At 39.8% G+C, this 17,718-nt stretch overlaps 2 protein-coding genes across 2 annotated transcripts; both read right to left on the bottom strand.

The window, feature by feature from the left end:
• Window positions 1-8,057: 8,057 nt before the first annotated feature.
• Window positions 8,058-9,829, bottom strand: LOC106577743 (uncharacterized). The gene is made up of 5 exons (XM_082964565.1): window positions 9,313-9,829; window positions 8,750-9,100; window positions 8,474-8,602; window positions 8,281-8,330; window positions 8,058-8,177 (listed from the first exon to the last, which is right to left on the bottom strand). The coding sequence occupies exons 1-5, from the start codon at window positions 9,623-9,625 to the stop codon at window positions 8,058-8,060; spliced, it is 963 nt and encodes a 320-aa protein (XP_082820691.1). The 5' UTR covers window positions 9,626-9,829.
• A 5,982-nt stretch (window positions 9,830-15,811) lies between these two features.
• Window positions 15,812-17,132, bottom strand: LOC106577724 (uncharacterized). Its single transcript, XM_082964563.1, has 3 exons — window positions 17,093-17,132; window positions 16,511-16,855; window positions 15,812-16,402 (listed from the first exon to the last, which is right to left on the bottom strand). Exons 1-3 carry the CDS (start codon window positions 17,130-17,132, stop codon window positions 16,053-16,055), a joined length of 735 nt encoding a protein of 244 aa, XP_082820689.1. The 3' UTR covers window positions 15,812-16,052.
• Window positions 17,133-17,718: the final 586 nt, after the last annotated feature.

The following is a 17,718-nucleotide window of genomic DNA, read 5'->3' as shown; positions in this document are numbered from 1 at the left end:
TCATCCAAACAGGAAAATGTAGGCTACATTTGTCCTAGCGCTAACTGAGGAAAGATTGACATAACACAAGTGGTCATATTTTTATAGCTCTCGGCTGACAGAAACTACATTATAAATTAGTTAATAGCAATTACTATTAATAATTAATCATGTTTTGGGTGAGCTCATCATTGATCTAAATAATTGAGTAAAACACTTTCTAGAAATCGAAAGTAATCCGAGATGGGTAGTTTGTGCATGCCGCCATGTTTGTTTTTTCGCATCAACCAAAGATAATGAGAGGAGACAAGATGAGTTTTGTCTGTTTATAGTATGCATGTTGAAGGGGGTGTGTCCTCTACGATCATTCACTTCCCTTCATTCACTTCCGGAAGTTTACCCGAAAGATGAGTGAAAAATTCCTTCACCTCATTATAACATCTTTGGTCTGACAGATGTTTACGTGACACCCAGAATGCATTGTATAATGTCAACAAACATACCGCCACACATAGCTGGCAAATAGCTTAGCATTAGCTCATTATAGTCAGTACAACCTAAAAAAGTATTCTACACACATCATAGGTGTCCATTACAATCTATGCAATAATCAGAATGCATTATTTGTCACCAGTACTTTACAAAACTGTAAATACATTATGCTACATACATACACAACCGTTCAAAACATTTGGGGTCACTTAGAAGTGACCCCAAATGTAATGTTATACTGTAAGTTGTACTGTAAGTAAGTAATTTAATGTATGTACCCCTAATTGCACCGAATACATCTGTTTATCCTACAGCTATTGTGGTAATCATGAGCCTATAAACCAGAGTTACACTGTTAGCACTGAGGCGGTATGCAATAGTAGGAAGACCACTTTATGCAGCTCACCCTGCACTATCAGCTCCAATGTAAATAACATCAGTAAGTCTACCTCTGATAAGCTTCCCAGTAAAGCATTAAAAACATTCAAGCAAGACAGAAAAGTGCAAAAAAATAACCCATATTAACATATGTAGCCTATAAAACAAGGTCCACAAAGTCAATAGCTTGCTTGTAACTGATGACATTCATATTCTAACTCTCTGAAACTCACTTAGAAAATACCATTGATGATACAGTGGTAGCAATACATGGTTATAACATCCACCGAAAAGACAGAAATGCCAACGGAGGCGGTGATGTGGTCTATATTCAGAACCACATTCCTGTAAAGCGTAGAGACGATCTAATGTTAAATACTGTAATATGTACTAGTAAGTAATATGGCTACAGGTTCATCTACCTCACCTAAAACCCTTTCTTGTGGGAAGCTGCTATAGACCACCAAATGCTAACAGTCAGTATCTGGATAATATGTGTGAAATGCTTGATAACGTATGTGATATAAACAGAGAAGTATATTTTCTGGGTGATTTAAATATTGACAGGCTATCATCAAACTGTAACTAGTGCCTGCAACCTGGATCAGGTTGTCAGTTAACCTACCAGGGTAGTTACAAAAAGCACAGGAATTAAATCATCAACATGTATTGATAACATCTTTACTAATGCTGCAGATATTTCCTTTAAAGCAGTATCCAAATCCATAGGATCACAATCTAATAGCCATATCTAGGAAAACCAAAGTTCCAGGGCTGGGCCTAATATAGTGTTTAAGAGGTCATACAATAAGTTTTGTAGTGATTCATATGTTGATGATGTAAAGAATATTTGCTGGTCTGTGATGTGTAATGAGGAGCAACCAGACGCTACACTTAATGCATTTATGAAACTACTTATTCCAGTTACTAATAAGCACGCACCCATTAAGAAAATGACTGTAAAAACTGTTAAATCCCCTTGGATTGATGAGGAATTGAAGAATTGTATGGTTGAGAGGAATGAGGCAAAAGGTGTGGCAATTAAGTCTGGCAGCCCAACTGATTGGCAAACGTACTGCAAATTAAGAAATCATGTGACTAAACTAAATAAAAATAAACTACACTATGAAACAAAGATAAATTATATAAAGAATGATAGTACAAAGCTTTGGGGCAATTTAAATGACATTTAAAAAAAAAGCCAACTCGGCTCCTTCATTCATTGAATCAGATGGCTCATTCATCACAAAGCCCACTGATAATGCAATCTACTTGAATTACTTTTTCATTGGCAAGATAAGCAAACTTAGGGATGACATGCCAGCATCAAACGCTGACACTAAACATCCAAGTATATCGGACCAAATTATGAAAGACAAGAATTGTACTTTTGAATTCCGTAAAGTCAGTGTGGAAGAGGTGAAAAAGGTATTGTTGTCTATCAACAATGACAAGCCACCAGGGTCTGACAATCTGGATGGAAAATGACTGAGGATAATAGCAGACAATATTGCCAGTCCTATTTGCCACATCTTCAATTTAAGCCTACTAGAGAGCGTGTGCCCTCAGGCCTGGAGGGAAGCTAAAGTCATTCCGCTACCCAAGAATAGTAAAGTCCCCTTTACTGGCTCAAATAGTCGACCAATCAGCCTGTTACCAACCCTTAGTAAACTTCTGGAAAAAATTGTGTTTAACCAGATACAATGCTATTTTACAGTAAACAAATTGACTAAATAATTTCAGCATGTTTATAGGGAAGGACACTCAACAAGCGCAGCACTTACACAAATGACTGATGATTGGTTGAGAGAAATTGATGATAAAATGATTGCAGGGGCTGTCTTGTTAGACTTCAGTGCATCTTTTGACATTATCGATCACAGTCTGCTGCTGGAAAAACGTATGTATTATGGCTTTACACCATCTGCTATAATGTGGATAAAGAGTTACTTGTCTAACAGAACAAAGATGATGTTCTTTAATGGAAGACTCTCAAATATAATCCAGTTAGAATCAGGAATTTGATGGTAGCTGTTTAGGCCCCTTGCTTTTGTCTATGTATGCGGATGACTCAACACTATACACGTCAGCTACTACAACGATTGAAATGACTGCAACACTCAAAGAAGAGCTGCAGTTAGTTTCAGAGTGCGTGGCAAGGAATAAGTTAGCCCTAAATACAGTGAGGGAAAAAAGTATTTGATCCCCTGCTGATTTTGTACGTTTGCCCACCGACAAAGAAATGATCAGTCTATAATTTTAATGGTAGGTTTATTTGAACAGTGAGAGACAGAATAACAACAAAAAAATCCAGAAAAACGCATGTCAAAAATGTTATAAATTGATTTGCATTTTAATGAGGGAAATAACTATTTGACCCCTCTGCAAAACATGACTTAGTACTTGGTGGCAAAACCCTTGTTGGCAATCACAGAGGTCAGACGTTTCTTGTAGTTGGCCACCAGGTTTGCACACATCTCAGGAGGGATTTTGTCCCACTCCTCTTTGCAGATCTTCTCCAAGTCATTAAGGTTTCGAGGCAGACGTTTGGCAACTCGAACCTTCAGCTCCCTCCACAGATTATCTCTGGGATTAAGGTCTGGAGACTGGCTAGGCCACTCCAGGACCTTAATGTGCTTCTTCTTGAGCCACTCCTTTGTTGCCTTGGCCGTGTGTTTTGGGTCATTGTCATGCTGGAATACCCATCCATGACCCATTTTCAATGCCCTGGCTGAGGGAAGGAGGTTCTCACCCAAGATTTGACGGTATATGGCCCCGTCCATCGTCCCTTTGATGCGGTGAAGTTGTCCTGTCCCTTTAGCAGAAAAACACCCCCAAAGCATGTTTCCACCTCCATGTTTGACGGTGGGGATGGTGTTCTTGGGGTCATAGGCAGCATTCCTCCTCCTCCAAACACGGCGAGTTGAGTTGATGCCAAAGAGCTCCATTTTGGTCTCATCTTACCACAACACTTTCACCCAGTTGTCCTCTGAATCATTCAGATGTTCACTGGCAAACTTCAGACGGGCATGTATATGTGCTTTCTTGAGCAGGGGGACCTTGCGGGCGCTGCAGGATTTCAGTCCTTCACGGCGTAGTGTGTTACCAATTGTTTTCTTGGTGACTATGGTTCCAGCTGCCTTGAGATCATTGACATGATCCTCTCGTGTAGTTCTGGGCTGATTCCTCACCGTTCTCATGATCATTGCAACTCCACGAGGTGAGATCTTGCATGGAGCCCCAGGCCGAGGAAGATTGACAGTTCTTTTGTCTTTCTTCCATTTGCGAATAATCACACTAACTGTTGTCACCTTCTCACCAAGCTGCTTGGCGATGGTCTTGTAGCCCATTCCAGCCTTGTGTAGGTCTACAATCTTGTCCCTGATGTCCTTGGAGAGCTCTTTGGTCTTGGCCATGGTGGAGAGTTTGGAATCTGATTGATTGATTGCTTCTGTGGACAGGTGTCTTTTATACAGGTAACAAGCTGAGATTAGGAGCACTCCCTTTAAGAGTTTCAGCCAGAAATCTTTCTGATTGAGAGGGGGTCAAACACTTATTTCCCTCATTAAAATGCAAATCAATTTATAACAGTTTTGACATGTGTTTTTCTGGATTTTTTTGTTGTTATTCTGTCTCTCACTGTTCAAATAAACCTACCATTAAAATTATAGACTGATCATTTCTTTGTCAGTGGGCAAATGTACAAATCAGCAGGGGATCAAATACTTTTTTCCCTCATTGTATGTCTAAAACTAAAAGCATTGTATATGGAACAAAACACTCACTAAACCCTAAACCTCAACTAAATCTTGTAATAAATAATGTGGAAATTTGTTGAGATCACTAAACTGCTTGGAGTAACCCTAGATTGTAAACTGTCATGGTCAAAACATATTGATGCAGTAGTAGCTAAGACAGGAAGAAATCTGTCTATAATAAAGCGATGCTCTGCCTTCTTAACAACATTATCAACAAGGCAGGTCCTACAGGCCCTAGTTTTGTCACACCTTGACTACTGTTCTGTTGTGTGGTCAGGTGCCACAAAAAAGGACTTAAGAAAATTGCAATTTGCTCAGAACAGGGCAGCACGGCTGGCGCTTGGATGTACACAGAGAGCTAATATTAATAATATGCATGCCAATCTCTCCTGGCTGAAAGTAGAGGAGAGATTGACTTCATCACTACGTTTATTTATGAAAGGTATTGACATGTTCAATGCACCGAGCTGTCTGTCTAAACGACTGGCACACAGCTCGGACACCCATGCATACCCCACAAGACATGCGACAAGAGGTCTCTTCACAGTCCCCAAGTCCAGAACAGACTATGGGAGGCACACAGTACTACATAGAGCCATGACTACATGGAACTCTATTCCACATCAAGTAACTGACGCAAGCAGTAAAATTAGATAAAAAAACAGATAAAAAACACCTTATGGAACAGCGGGGACAGTGAAGCAACACAAGCATTGGCATAGACACATGCATAGACAGACACACACACACACACACCACACCGCACACACACGCACACACACACACGCACACACACGCACACACACACACACACACACACACACACACACACACACACACACACACACACACACACACACACACACACACACACATAACATACGCACAATACATACACATGGATTTAGTACTGTAGGTATGTGGTAGTGGTGGAGTAGGGCCCTGAGGGCACACAGTGTGTTGTGAAATCTGTGAATGTATTGTAATGTTCTTAAAATTGTATAACCTGCTTTCAATTTGCTGGACCCCAGGAAGAGTAGCTGCTGCTTTGGCAGCAGCTAATGGGGATCCATAAAAAGTACAAAATACAAAACAGTATCTCCCCACATGAGGCCACAGCACAGTAGTAAGTCCCAGCATCAGAGAGGCTGAAGTTCCTCTTGGGGAGGTTGTAGACACAGCTCTGTGTAGGAGACCCAGCCTCAGGGCTCTTCTCACACTGATCACTCCTGTCTCCATGGGTGTAAATGATTCCTGTACGGGATTCTCCTGAGCCATGTCTGAACCAATAGACACTGTGTTCTCCTGCACAGGTCTCAGTGTGTATTGTACAGTTCAGAGTCACAGAGTCTCCTGGCTGGACTGACCCACCTTATTGCTATAATAGCTCCCACAGTAGTAAGTGCCTGAATCAGAGAGATGCATGTTGAGATCCTTAGGTGACTCTTGTTTTGGCCATTTTCCACTGAGAAGTGAAGGTTATCCTTAAACTCTTGGTAGAATGTTTTGTTCCTGTCAAACTTATACACAGTTGAGAATAGCTGTACCAGGAGAAATGCATGTCCATGTCGCCTGCATAAAAGCAGCGGAAAGTCTTCAACGTTCGCTGACATGAGACTACTATGCTGATGTATGGATGGCGACTCAGCTAGCACACGAATTAGAGAACATGTAAATATATTAGCTGGTACATACCTCAAATACAACTGTGTATTGTCAAAGTGTCTGTAGAACAATAATGGGATACCTTATGTCTCCAAATCATCACATAAGCAGAGAAATATAAAATATATACTTAACCATCTCTACGAGAAATGGAAATACCAGACACAGTGAAATCATCTTTAAAGTTGTCAGCTCTTCACAACTTGGGTCTTGAGTGGAAAGAGTCCACCCATGTAGACAACGCTTCAACAATGGAGTTAGAGGTGATTGGTCGAACTGGACCACATCATTTTTGTTGACGACTCATTCAGGCACGATTGTGGTCTTTACGTGTATCTTGTACAGTTCAGAGTCACAGAATTGTTCTACAGGTAGAATCTCAGCATTTTGAGTTGTACAAAATCAGCACAAATGTTTTAAGCAGGGTTTCCCTCAATCTTTATCTCTGCAGCTACTGTTGTCTAAGAGACTCATAATTGTGACCTTTTTGGAACATGCATGCTATGACACTGTCCTCCACTGGGCTTCTATCACCACACAGTCACTTCACCTCAACAAAAACATATATCGGGAAAACATAGCAAACACAATTGTAACATCTGCTTCCAACTCACACTCTCATACACCTGGTCCCATTACCTGAATTCTGATCACCTGTTCACACACCTGTATGTCATTATCACACACTATTTAGTTCAGTTCTTTGCCCCCCATCTTTGTGAGGTATTGTTTGTTTTTGACACACTTCTCTTCGTCATCTACTCATCCCATGTATGATAGTTTTTGCCTGCCTCACTAACGATGCCTTTTGCTTATTCCCTACCTGTACCTTAGCCTATCGGATTTCCTGTTATTCACCTATTGCCTAATCTCCCGGGCGATGTTTCTAGCCTGTTCCCTGCCTGTGCAATTGCCTTTTGGACCCCCTGTGTATGACCTGCTTCCTGCCCCTGGATCCAGCTACCTGCCTCCTCCTGTGGTCCTTTACATTAAACACCTGCTGCGCTCTGCGCTTGAAACCAGCTCTCTGTCTCCATCGTGTTCATTACAACAATACAGTAGTCTTCTTTTAGTGATCTCTCATTCATGATTTACACTCAGTAGAATAGATGGATAGAATGCCCTCCCATGATATTGTCATTGAGTAGGTCCATGGTTCTAGTGGCCTAACATAACACTGATCGAGAATACCCTACTGGTCTCTACTTCAAATTACCTAATATATAGCTTATTGTGTTTTTTCACAGATTTCCATCAACTATGTATAGATAAGCTGTCTCATGAAAACAGTTGGTTTGCTGTTGCTGAAATGGTCATCTTGAAGTGTAGGTAGTATAGCCTACAGTATGAGAGAAGTAAGAGTTCTGAGACATCCGGCTGGAAACCACAGAAAGAGAGAAAAAAAGAGAGAGAGAGAGAGTAAAGAGCAGAGAGAAAGAGAGACATATGTCTTGTGTACAATAGACCAGCAGGCCCTAACAAAGCCTTAGCGACTTCCTCATCTTGTGTTCATCACACACCACAGAGTACCTGTGAATAGGTTGCTGTGTGTGTGAGGCGGTGTTAGTCGCATGAGAACGGAAAACCCTTTTCTTCACTACAACTAAAAGATGCCTGAGTATGGCCCAAATAAATACATTAAACTTCCGTTGTCTTGATTATTGTTAAATGTTTTATTCATCTTATCACATGGCAGAGAAGCAATGCATTTAATTTATTAGTAGCTACAGTTACAATAACAAAGCTAATACAGTAACTTGGAGCTCATTAATCTGTTTTATTGTTCTACTGTCTGATCCCAGAGTACACCGTCTCTTCCTCCATGTTGCTTCTCTGTCTTCTAGACCTGTTCGTCTTGTTGCTCAGATTCAGAGCTACATAATGTAGACTGTCTGCATCTTGGGCCTGTGAAGCACAATATAAAATGGAGGGAGAATATTACTACTGTATATGCAATTTTTTGTAACTGATATTTTTATTGTAATACAACATTAGGAATTCTGCTTACCCCTGCATCTGAAGAAGAGACTGCTGGTCCTCTTTTCTGAGAGAGGGGTCCTGAAAAGGAACATAGAAGACATAATGATACAACTCCTTCTTCCATTACAGATACATCTGGTGATATGACATAAAAGCAACTTCTATGAAGGACTTTACCTGCTACATACATCATTCATTTATTTGTTATGGACTTCACTTACCTCTACAGTGCAGACACTTTCTCTTGTTCATCTTGTACATGATGCTACCAAGGACAATGATCAGGATAAACGAGAAACCCAATGCTGCGCTTAGGCAATACACCAAGAGAATAGGTTCTGCGCCATTGTCTGTGAAAATAAATATTGTGCTAGAAGCATAGTAACAATTTGGATGATTGCATGTTTTCTCATGTGATCTAAATAACTAGTACTATATGCAGTTTTACGCAGTAGATTATTCAATAGATAAACAAAAATGTAAAACGTATCACCTACCCTTGATGTTCAGCTTGGTCCCTTTCCCAAACAGCATCTCCCCACATGAGGCCACAGCACAGTAATAAGTCCCAGCATCAGCGAGGCTGAGGTTCCTCTTGGGGAGGCTGTAGACACAGCTCTGTGTAGGAGACCCAGCCTCAGGGCTCTTCTCACACTGATCACGCCTGTCTCCATGGGTGTAAATGATTCCTGGATGGGATTCTCCCGAGCCATGTCTGAACCAATAGACACTGTGTTCTTCTGCACAGGTCTCAATGTCTATTGTACAGTTCAGAGTCACAGAGTCTCCTGGCTGGACTGACCCAGACACAGACTGCTGTACAACGGTGGTGTTTCTGGATCCTGAACCTGATAAGAAGGTTATTATGTCAGTAAGTATATGTGTGTGTCTTAACTAAACATATGTTGAATACATAAAATAATATTTTATTATAGGAAAACATCATTTTGTATTTAGTATCATTGTATCCAGAAGGTAAAGTGGAAAAAGTGCTCAAGATGTTCCCTTAGTTGCAGTCCATAAGTAACTAGTTATTTTCTCTCTAAATTTGTATTTGTACCTTTTACAATAAGAATGTATCCTTCTGCAAATTCCACCATATTGGAGTAGGAACTTCCACAATAATATGCTGCTGAATCAGAAAGCTGTACGTCTGAGATCTTTAGGTGGTTTATTCCATTGTCGCTTTCCACTGAGACACGAGGGTTACCCTTAAAGTCATGGTAAAATATAGCATTCTTTTCATACTCATAAAAGGTTGACATGAGCTGAGGATTATATCCGAAGTGTTGCTTGTACCACAAGAAGTGCATTGCCAAATTGCCTTCATGAAAGCAGTGCAAAGTCACTGTGTCTCCAACATTGGCTGACATGAGACGGATGGCTAAGGATTGTGCCACAGCTACAATACACAAAAGTACAGAATTTCATTATATACCTCAATATACATGCATGAATTGTATCAATAACGGTGTACATCCTTTAAGCAGAGAAATATATAAGTGTGACTTACCCATCACTCTGAGAAGTGGAAGTATCATACACAGTGCCATGATCTTCTTTGATGTTGTCATCCTCTTTACTAACTGTGTCTTAAGTGGAAAAAGTCTACCATGTAGACAACAGTTCTACAATGGGCTTATTGGTGATTGGTTGGACTGGACACGTGCATCATTTTCGTAAATGCCTTATTCAGCCCACCCTGGTCTTCATAACTGAAAATCACTCATATAATCAACGTTTAAAGTGGACCAATGCTTACTTTATAGGATATTTTGTGCAGGTTGGGTGTCTTGATGATGATGTATTTTAATTTTTTTTACATTGTGTACTTTGCAGGCACTGACTGGACAAAGATGTCAAATCCTGAGGTTTCACTGTGGAAAGAGAAATATAAATGTCCATCAGTAAAATGGGTTTAAAGTAATACTGTTGTCTGGTAAGCATGCAATACATTTTCTGGCATACAATGCAGTATGTACCTGTATATGCTTTTGGTATCAAACTTAGTTTTGTGCCTTAGATATCTTTGGCCCCACCCCATGCAACAGTTACAGTTCTCCTGATGACCTATAGGAGGACTGTTATACATAGAACATAACTTGATATGTACCATGTGGAACAGTGGTGGAGTATCATGAGTGTATGTGGGGGAATCACTTGCAGGATGAAACAAGTCTATTGTATGTCAGTCTCATTAACTATCATTCACAGAATCATGAATCATCTGAAGTGTAACATCTGACAGTTTAGTAGGGGTCAGGGGTCAGGTGTGGACCTGGGTTGGTAGGGCTCTTAGCTGTAGCCTAGAATACATTGATACAACTTATACTTTAGACTCTGTAAATCAATTATCGTAGTTGAAGAATGAACATGAACATGCTTTTTAGTCCAGGATTAGGCATAATCTGTGTCTGGGAAACTGGCCCATGTGATAAGATAGAGGCTATATAGCATGCAATATGTCAGTGGACTGTGTTTCTAATTGTCATGCAGGGGCGAAAATCTGATATCAACTTTGGAGGGGACAATTACATTACATTTTCTCAAGAGCAATTCCTGAGGGGGACACCAAAAGTAGTGCTGTAACACATAGCCTACGTTTAATATGGTAAATGTATATTGAGGAACCAAAGAAATAAGGTGTTTGCCGTACTCCAACTACCGGTACCCAAAACTACACAACTAATCACAACAGCAATACCATTGCCTTTAACAAATCTTAGTTCAGTCACCAGTTTAAGTTGAGAGTGGGGGTATCCATGGCATTTTCCAATTATGTTCCTATTTTACAAGTAAAAAATTTTGAGAACCTTTCATAATGTTGCCAAACAAAGACTCAACAAACTTACCTGAGACTCCCTGTCTCTGCCAGTCTGTCCCTGCATATCTGTCCCCAACTCTGCTGTCTGTGTGCCATCTGTTGCCTGCTCTGCCTAATGACATCATTGTGAAACATTTCCATTAGAATTTAATTTCTTTCTTATGAACATTTTATCAACTAGTCTTTGAGATATTAGGCTACCAGGGTTCTAACTTTGCGTTTTGGTGTACTGAAAAATACTCTGATGTCCGTCTTTTTTCTGCCATTTTCCTGCCATTTCTCTACCTGGCTGGCTGGCTGGCTACACACACACAGTATGTAGGTTATTTACAGTAGGAGATGGGCTTCTATCATCTTATCTTTTATCATTCTATATGGGCTTCGATCTAAAAGGTAGCTAGCAAATGTGAAACGGATTGCAGTGACAAGAGTTGACAGCTGTATGAGTTCACCATTTACACAACATATGCTGCAACCTTTTGTAATTTTAATCGTTTGTTTCATATTGGCTGGCTTCTAACAATAGCTGAATTTGCAAAGCTAGCGAGCACCAATTCAGTGGTGTTTGCTATAATCTTTGCTACCCGGGTTAAATAAAGGTGAAATAAAATATATAAATAAAAGTTCCCTTGCGACAATTTAGCTTTTGCAACGAGACCATTAAATATATTTAAAACAATGGTAGAAGAGAGTGTAGTTCTGTTCAGTTTATCGCTAACCTTATCACAGGGTCTTTGAAGCACTAACTTACATGCATGCTGATCTTGGAATAAATTGACGATAGCAAAGATTCCATCTTTGACGACGCCACATAAATGGAATAGGTACTAGCTAGCTTAATAGTTAATATTTGCGCGCTAGCTCTGCATATTCAGCTAGTGTGTGTGCGCGATTGACTGGATTAACCTCACGTCAGTTACGTGCATTGAGTGCCTTTCAGACAGTAGATACGACCTCTACGTTAGCTAGCAAGCTAAGGAACTGGCAGTGGATCAAACCATTGTGAGGCAAAGGGTGGGGGGGGTCGCAATCTTTTGAAACTTAAAAATGTGCTATTAAGTGTCTATAATCAGCACAATTGCTTTCATTGCGTATTATTAATATTATTTCAATTACATGGTTATGTTTCAGTGATATATTGGGGGGGACAAATCATATTTTTCCCAGGATGGGGGGGTCGTGTCCCCCCCGTCCCCCCCGGGATTTCCGCCCCTGTTGTCATGGTCATGATCAACAATGTAAACATGAGAGAAAACACTCTGACACCACATAGACATCCTGCTGAAACTACATAGTGAGTGAAAGGCCAACCAGGCCTGTCCAAAGCATAGAGACGGCCTTGTCTTGAGCTCACAGGAGATCAAAGTGTTCAGGTACCTTTGAACAGCTCACCGAGTGCATGATGTGTGGGTGGGTTTAGCATGGTGTTAGCAGTTGATGTTATTCTTCAATAACACAGACCCCAAAGAAAATCAGGGGGAGAAAAATATATTTATTCAAAGAGAACAAATCATAGTTGTTATGCTGGAAAGTAGATGGTAGATGTTAATACCCAAGCTTAGCCTGTGGTTGACCAATTAGAATTCCTTGCAGTTAAATTGGGCCAATGACCAAATACCAGGTATCCCGTTTCAGAGTCAATGTATAGACAATTTGGACCAGACTGTCCCGGACTGGAATTCCTAAAAAACACTAGTTCAATTGCCCTCTAGCCCTCTTGACCTGTAGTCCTCTTGACATCTAGTCCGCTGCGTTGTGTATTTCTCTTAGAATATTATTACAATGGTAATAGTAGTTGTCTCTGCAGAAGCCCACTGTACAAACATTCATACAGGCATACTGTATGTACAGAACACAAGAGAAGAAAGGAGTCTACTTTAGTCCCTATCAGTTGTTTAAATGTATATTTATTCATGCAAGAAGAAGGCACATTCTGTACACGGATTTCAGAAGAGCAGTTCAATCAATGAACACATACAGCATAAGCAAGGATGATGATAATCAATTGAATTAGAATATCTTTCAAATCCAATACAAGCAACAAAGCAATCTCCATAAATCATAATTTGCAATACATAGCGATGATACAGTATCACAGACTTCATTCAAAACCCATCTCTAGTCTATTGACACTGGCCTTAGCTTTATCTATTTCCTGGTGGTGTGTCAAACATCTCTTTCAAAAATCTTCTGCTTGTAAAACATCTCTTTCAAAAATCATGGGTGTTAATATGGAGTTTGTCCCCCCTTTGCTGCCTTAACAGCACTACTCTTATGGGAAGGCTTTTCACAAGATGTTGGAACATTGCCGCAGGGACTTGCTTCCATTCAGCCCCAAGAGCATTAGTGAGGTGGGGCACTGATGTTAGGTGATTAGACCTGGTTCACAGTAGGTGTTCCAATTCATCCCAACCACCTAATTTGACACACTTTATCTAGTCTGTTTTACTCTGTGGTTAGTGTGGTTCTAAAAGGAAGCAATCTATTACAAGGAGGATCCTCCTCTATTGGTCTCATTCTGACAGAGGAACCTGCAGTTGACTTTTTGCTTCACAAGACATGTCTGTTTGAGAATGTACTAAACCTTCTCACATGACGTCATCACAAAATCGCCCCTCCCCCCTGGACCACAAGTTAGAATAGATGGTGCTGCATCACACATGAGGTGCTTAACTCAGAGGGTTCAGATAGGGTTCATTAGCAGTTATTTGTGGTTTGTAACTGATTTCAGATAACAAAATATACATTACAGTCAGTTGTATATATAACTGTTTTGCTGTGACTGTAAGCTATCATGGGAAACATGAACAATAAGTAAAGATAGTGAGAACAACAGTGACATCACATAGACATCCTGCTGAAAACCACATAGAGACACAGAGACACAGAGAGCAGGTAGGAGGGTCCTGTGTGCACAAAGACAGCAGGCCCTCCCACCAACCTATTAGATATGACCTCATCTTGTGCTTACAGCAGAATGCACAGTACCTGTGAACTTGTTCACTGTGTGGGGGTGGGTGTGAGTGACATGCTATCAACACAACTAAAAGAGGACAACACATTGCAGAGAGTGGACTTGAATAAATAGGTTGTCTCACATACCCATTCAACTACTCCATGGAACTCAATACAAAACTACACACAAACACGAGTCATTGTCTTCGTCATATAGAGATCACTCTGCTACCAATTTTATTTTGAGTGATTGTTTGGCTCCTCCTGGTAACTAAGCTACACTTTATAGTAACTTAGTTGATGTTAGTAGTAATGATCCAATGATGATGACTACTTAGCCTGTTTGATGCTATGATTCTGAAATGGATTTATAGCATGATACAGATGTCTAATATGCATGGGATAAATGTATGTATTACCTTGTTATAGATTCTTCACAGCCACACAGTGTCTTTGTTGGGGCTTTGTTGACAGATATTATGACTACACACATTAACTATCTCTGGAAAGTACATTTTCAATGATTCTTCGACAAATTTGTAAGCAATTTGAACATTTTCACAACTTCTAAAAGTTTCTGTGACTCTATTGGTAAAGCTGCCACAGGGGACTTCCATATAACCTGCTACTCCCTATCGACAGATAAATGAATTTTGTCAATAGTTTGTGAAAACTGCTCAGTCACAATGTGTACATTGTCATATCTGAAATCAGTCTCAACAATATAAATTATGTTCAAAGTATATTCACCTAAGATGTTAATTTTAAGTCAGGCTTTTCTCATGAAGAGTTGTACTCTTAGTGACATGGTTGATTGTGGTTTAGATGCAATGAGGTGTGTGTAGAGAGCACATGGTGAGGACTGACAGTCATTGCTGGGGGTTAGAGATGAATTTAGCTGAGTGTTAAATCTATTTAGAGTATTCAGAACACCACAGAGATGTTTTCAGGATACAGTTAAATAAGAGTTTGAGACAAACTAAAACACCAGTCAATAGATGCATATTTACAGTGCATTATGCAACCAAAAATAGCTTTGTTACATTGAGCATCAGCCTAATATAGTTGTTGCACACTGAATCAGTGGGTGAAATGTAAGGACAGAGAAAAATATGAATGCAAACCAAATAATACCTCTATATAAAAGCAGTTGAATGTTTTATTGGATCTTAAAAGGAGCTTGACAGAATACAATTGTAACACACAATGAAAAGCCATAGTTACAGATACAGTTTAGAAAACACAAAATCAATGCACGTTTTTAAAGAGCAAAAGTTGATGTTTCAGTCCATGTTTTGGCACCTCAGCCCAGAGTACACAGTGTCTGTCTCCATGGTGCTCCTCTGTCTCTGGGTCTTTGGCTTCTTGTGGATGACATTCAGAGCAGCGTAATGGACCGACGTGAGTGTGTCATCGTCTTCTTGATCCTAAGAGGAATAGCAAAATATATTCCAAAGACATCATGAAACGATGTGATAATTTGATAGAAGGATCTGTTTACAGTTCATGAAACTGATACAAAAAAAATTCACTTTATGGTCTGCATACCTGGTTATGAGAACCGGGGACTGCCGGACCACTTGACTGAGTGTGCATTTCTTTTAGACAAACACATGGTGGAATCATCATTATCAACATCATCATCATCATCAAAAGCGACATCATCATCATCAACATCATCATAAATATAATTAACCCAGTTTCCTGACTAAAACATGTAATGTATATTGCACCTACAGCTTTAGCATATTTTGTGGACAATGATAACGCTTACCTCTGTATAGCAGAGAGGTTTTCTTGGTCATCTTACACAAAAAACAACCAAGGACAATGATGAGGATGACACAAAGAGCCAACGCTACACCCAGACAGTACACCAAGAGAACATGGTCCTCCTTACAACCATCTGTGGAAATACAGACAGTGATAGAGAAGATTCAGGACATTTTGTTCATCCAGGCATACAATTTATTCATAGCAATGTGAAGAAATGTTAGACATTTTCATAAATGTCAGAAATATCACTTGCGGTCAATATCCAGCTTGGTCCCATTCCCAAATAGTATTTCTCCACATAAGGCCACAGCACAGTAATAAGTCCCAGCATCAGAGAGGCTGAGGTTCCTCTTGGGGAGGTTGTAGACACAGCTCTGTGTAGGAGACCCAGCCTCAGGGCTCTTCTCACACTGATCATTCCTGTCTCCATTGGTGTAAATGATTCCTGGATGGGATTCTCCTGAGCCATGTTTGAACCAATAGACACTGTGTTCTCCTGCACAGGTCTCAGTGTGTATTGTACAATTCAGAGTCACAGAGTCTCCTGGCTGGACTGACTCAGACACAGGCTGCTGTACAACAGTTTTGCTTGATCCTGAAATAAAAAGTTATGAATTAATTTTAGATGATGGATTAGCACATTTGAAGAATTAACATAAAATATATATTTTACAATTTTACTGTTAATACTACAATAGCCTACCTTTCAGAATGAGAATTATCCCGTTTTTGAATTCCATCACATTAACATTAATTCCCCCACAGACATATGTGGCGGAGTCATATGGCTGAGTGTTGGAGATTTGTAGATGAAAAAATCCATTTCCACTTTGCACTGTGAACCGAGGGTTATCTTTAAACTCACTGGGAAATGTTGCACCACCATCATATTTGTAAATTGTTGATACAAGTTGAGGCTTCTGTCCTACTGTTAGCTTGTACCATGAGATATAAGAATTTCTGTCCGGATAGAAGCATTGCAGAGTCACATTGTCTCCAAGATGAGCGTGCAGAAGACGACTTGGATGGCCAATGTCCACCGTGTCCACTATAAATAAAATACAGAGAAGATAACTCAGACAACATGAACATTTACTTACTTTAATTACATTCATCCTAAATCCTGGTTGGGTGTGGCGTACAGTGTTTGGTTTCCCTGAGTGTGTGAATCAAACATTGTTAAACATTGATTCAGGAGTATGACATTTTAGAATCCTTGGTTTACCAAAATTATTTTAAGTTGTTAAACTACAATAACATAGATCATATAATGAGACAAACTTACAGGCTTGGATGAGAACCAGGACAAGACACAACCTGAACATCCTTCAACTTCTCTCTCTCTCTGGTCTGGTGTAACAGAACAACTGAGATGAGGGTCAAGAGACAAAGTGAAGTGACAGCATCAGCGGAAATATGTATCTGCATGCACCACAGGAGGCACAACTTTTAGGTTGGCTCCATTGGTTGTTTGAAGAGGAAGTGAGGTCAAAACAATGTCCCACCTTACATACAGATACAATATGCATTCATAGATGAATCAATGACGCTATTCTCTCTAAAATGCTTACGCTATCACAAAGGAGTGCTATTTTTCTTCAAGTGGTATAAAGTCAGTGGCTATTGAAAGTCTACACTAACATTGGAAGTATTCATTTTTGATACAAAGTGGGATTAAAATTGATTTAATTTTAATTGTTGGTCAACGATCTACACAAAAAAACTATGTCAAAGGAAGAAATTCTAACATACGTTTACCTCATGCGAATAAGTGGTAAGAATTGGGCAAGTCATTATCGGAGAAACGGAGAAAAAAATGTATGAAATGTATGCATTCACTACTTTAAGTCGCTCTGGATAAGAGTGTCTGCTAAATGACGAAAATGTAAAATGTAAAAAAATTAAACGTAG

Source organism: Salmo salar, chromosome 18 (assembly GCF_965601325.2).
Source record: "Salmo salar chromosome 18, fSalSal1, whole genome shotgun sequence".
NCBI lineage: Eukaryota > Metazoa > Chordata > Actinopteri > Salmoniformes > Salmonidae > Salmo > Salmo salar.
Note: the sequence above shows the minus strand (reverse complement) of the source record. Positions and strands in the feature narration are given on the sequence as shown.

Excerpts from the sequence above, each read along its gene's own strand:
- LOC106577743 (XM_082964565.1), bottom strand. The coding sequence starts at position 9,625 with ATGTCAGCCAATGTTGGAGACACAGTGACTTTGCACTGCTTTCATGAA. Across the intron at positions 8,603-8,749 it reads GACCAAGCTGAACATCAAGG|ACAATGGCGCAGAACCTATT; the intron begins GTAGGTGATACG and ends TTATTTTCACAG. Across the intron at positions 8,331-8,473 it reads AAAGTGTCTGCACTGTAGAG|GACCCCTCTCTCAGAAAAGA; the intron begins GTAAGTGAAGTC and ends GTTCCTTTTCAG.
- LOC106577724 (XM_082964563.1), bottom strand. The coding sequence starts at position 17,132 with ATGTTCAGGTTGTGTCTTGTCCTGGTTCTCATCCAAGCCT. Across the intron at positions 16,856-17,092 it reads CCTGGTTCTCATCCAAGCCT|TGGACACGGTGGACATTGGC; the intron begins GTAAGTTTGTCT and ends TTTTATTTATAG. Across the intron at positions 16,403-16,510 it reads GATAATTCTCATTCTGAAAG|GATCAAGCAAAACTGTTGTA; the intron begins GTAGGCTATTGT and ends TTTTTATTTCAG.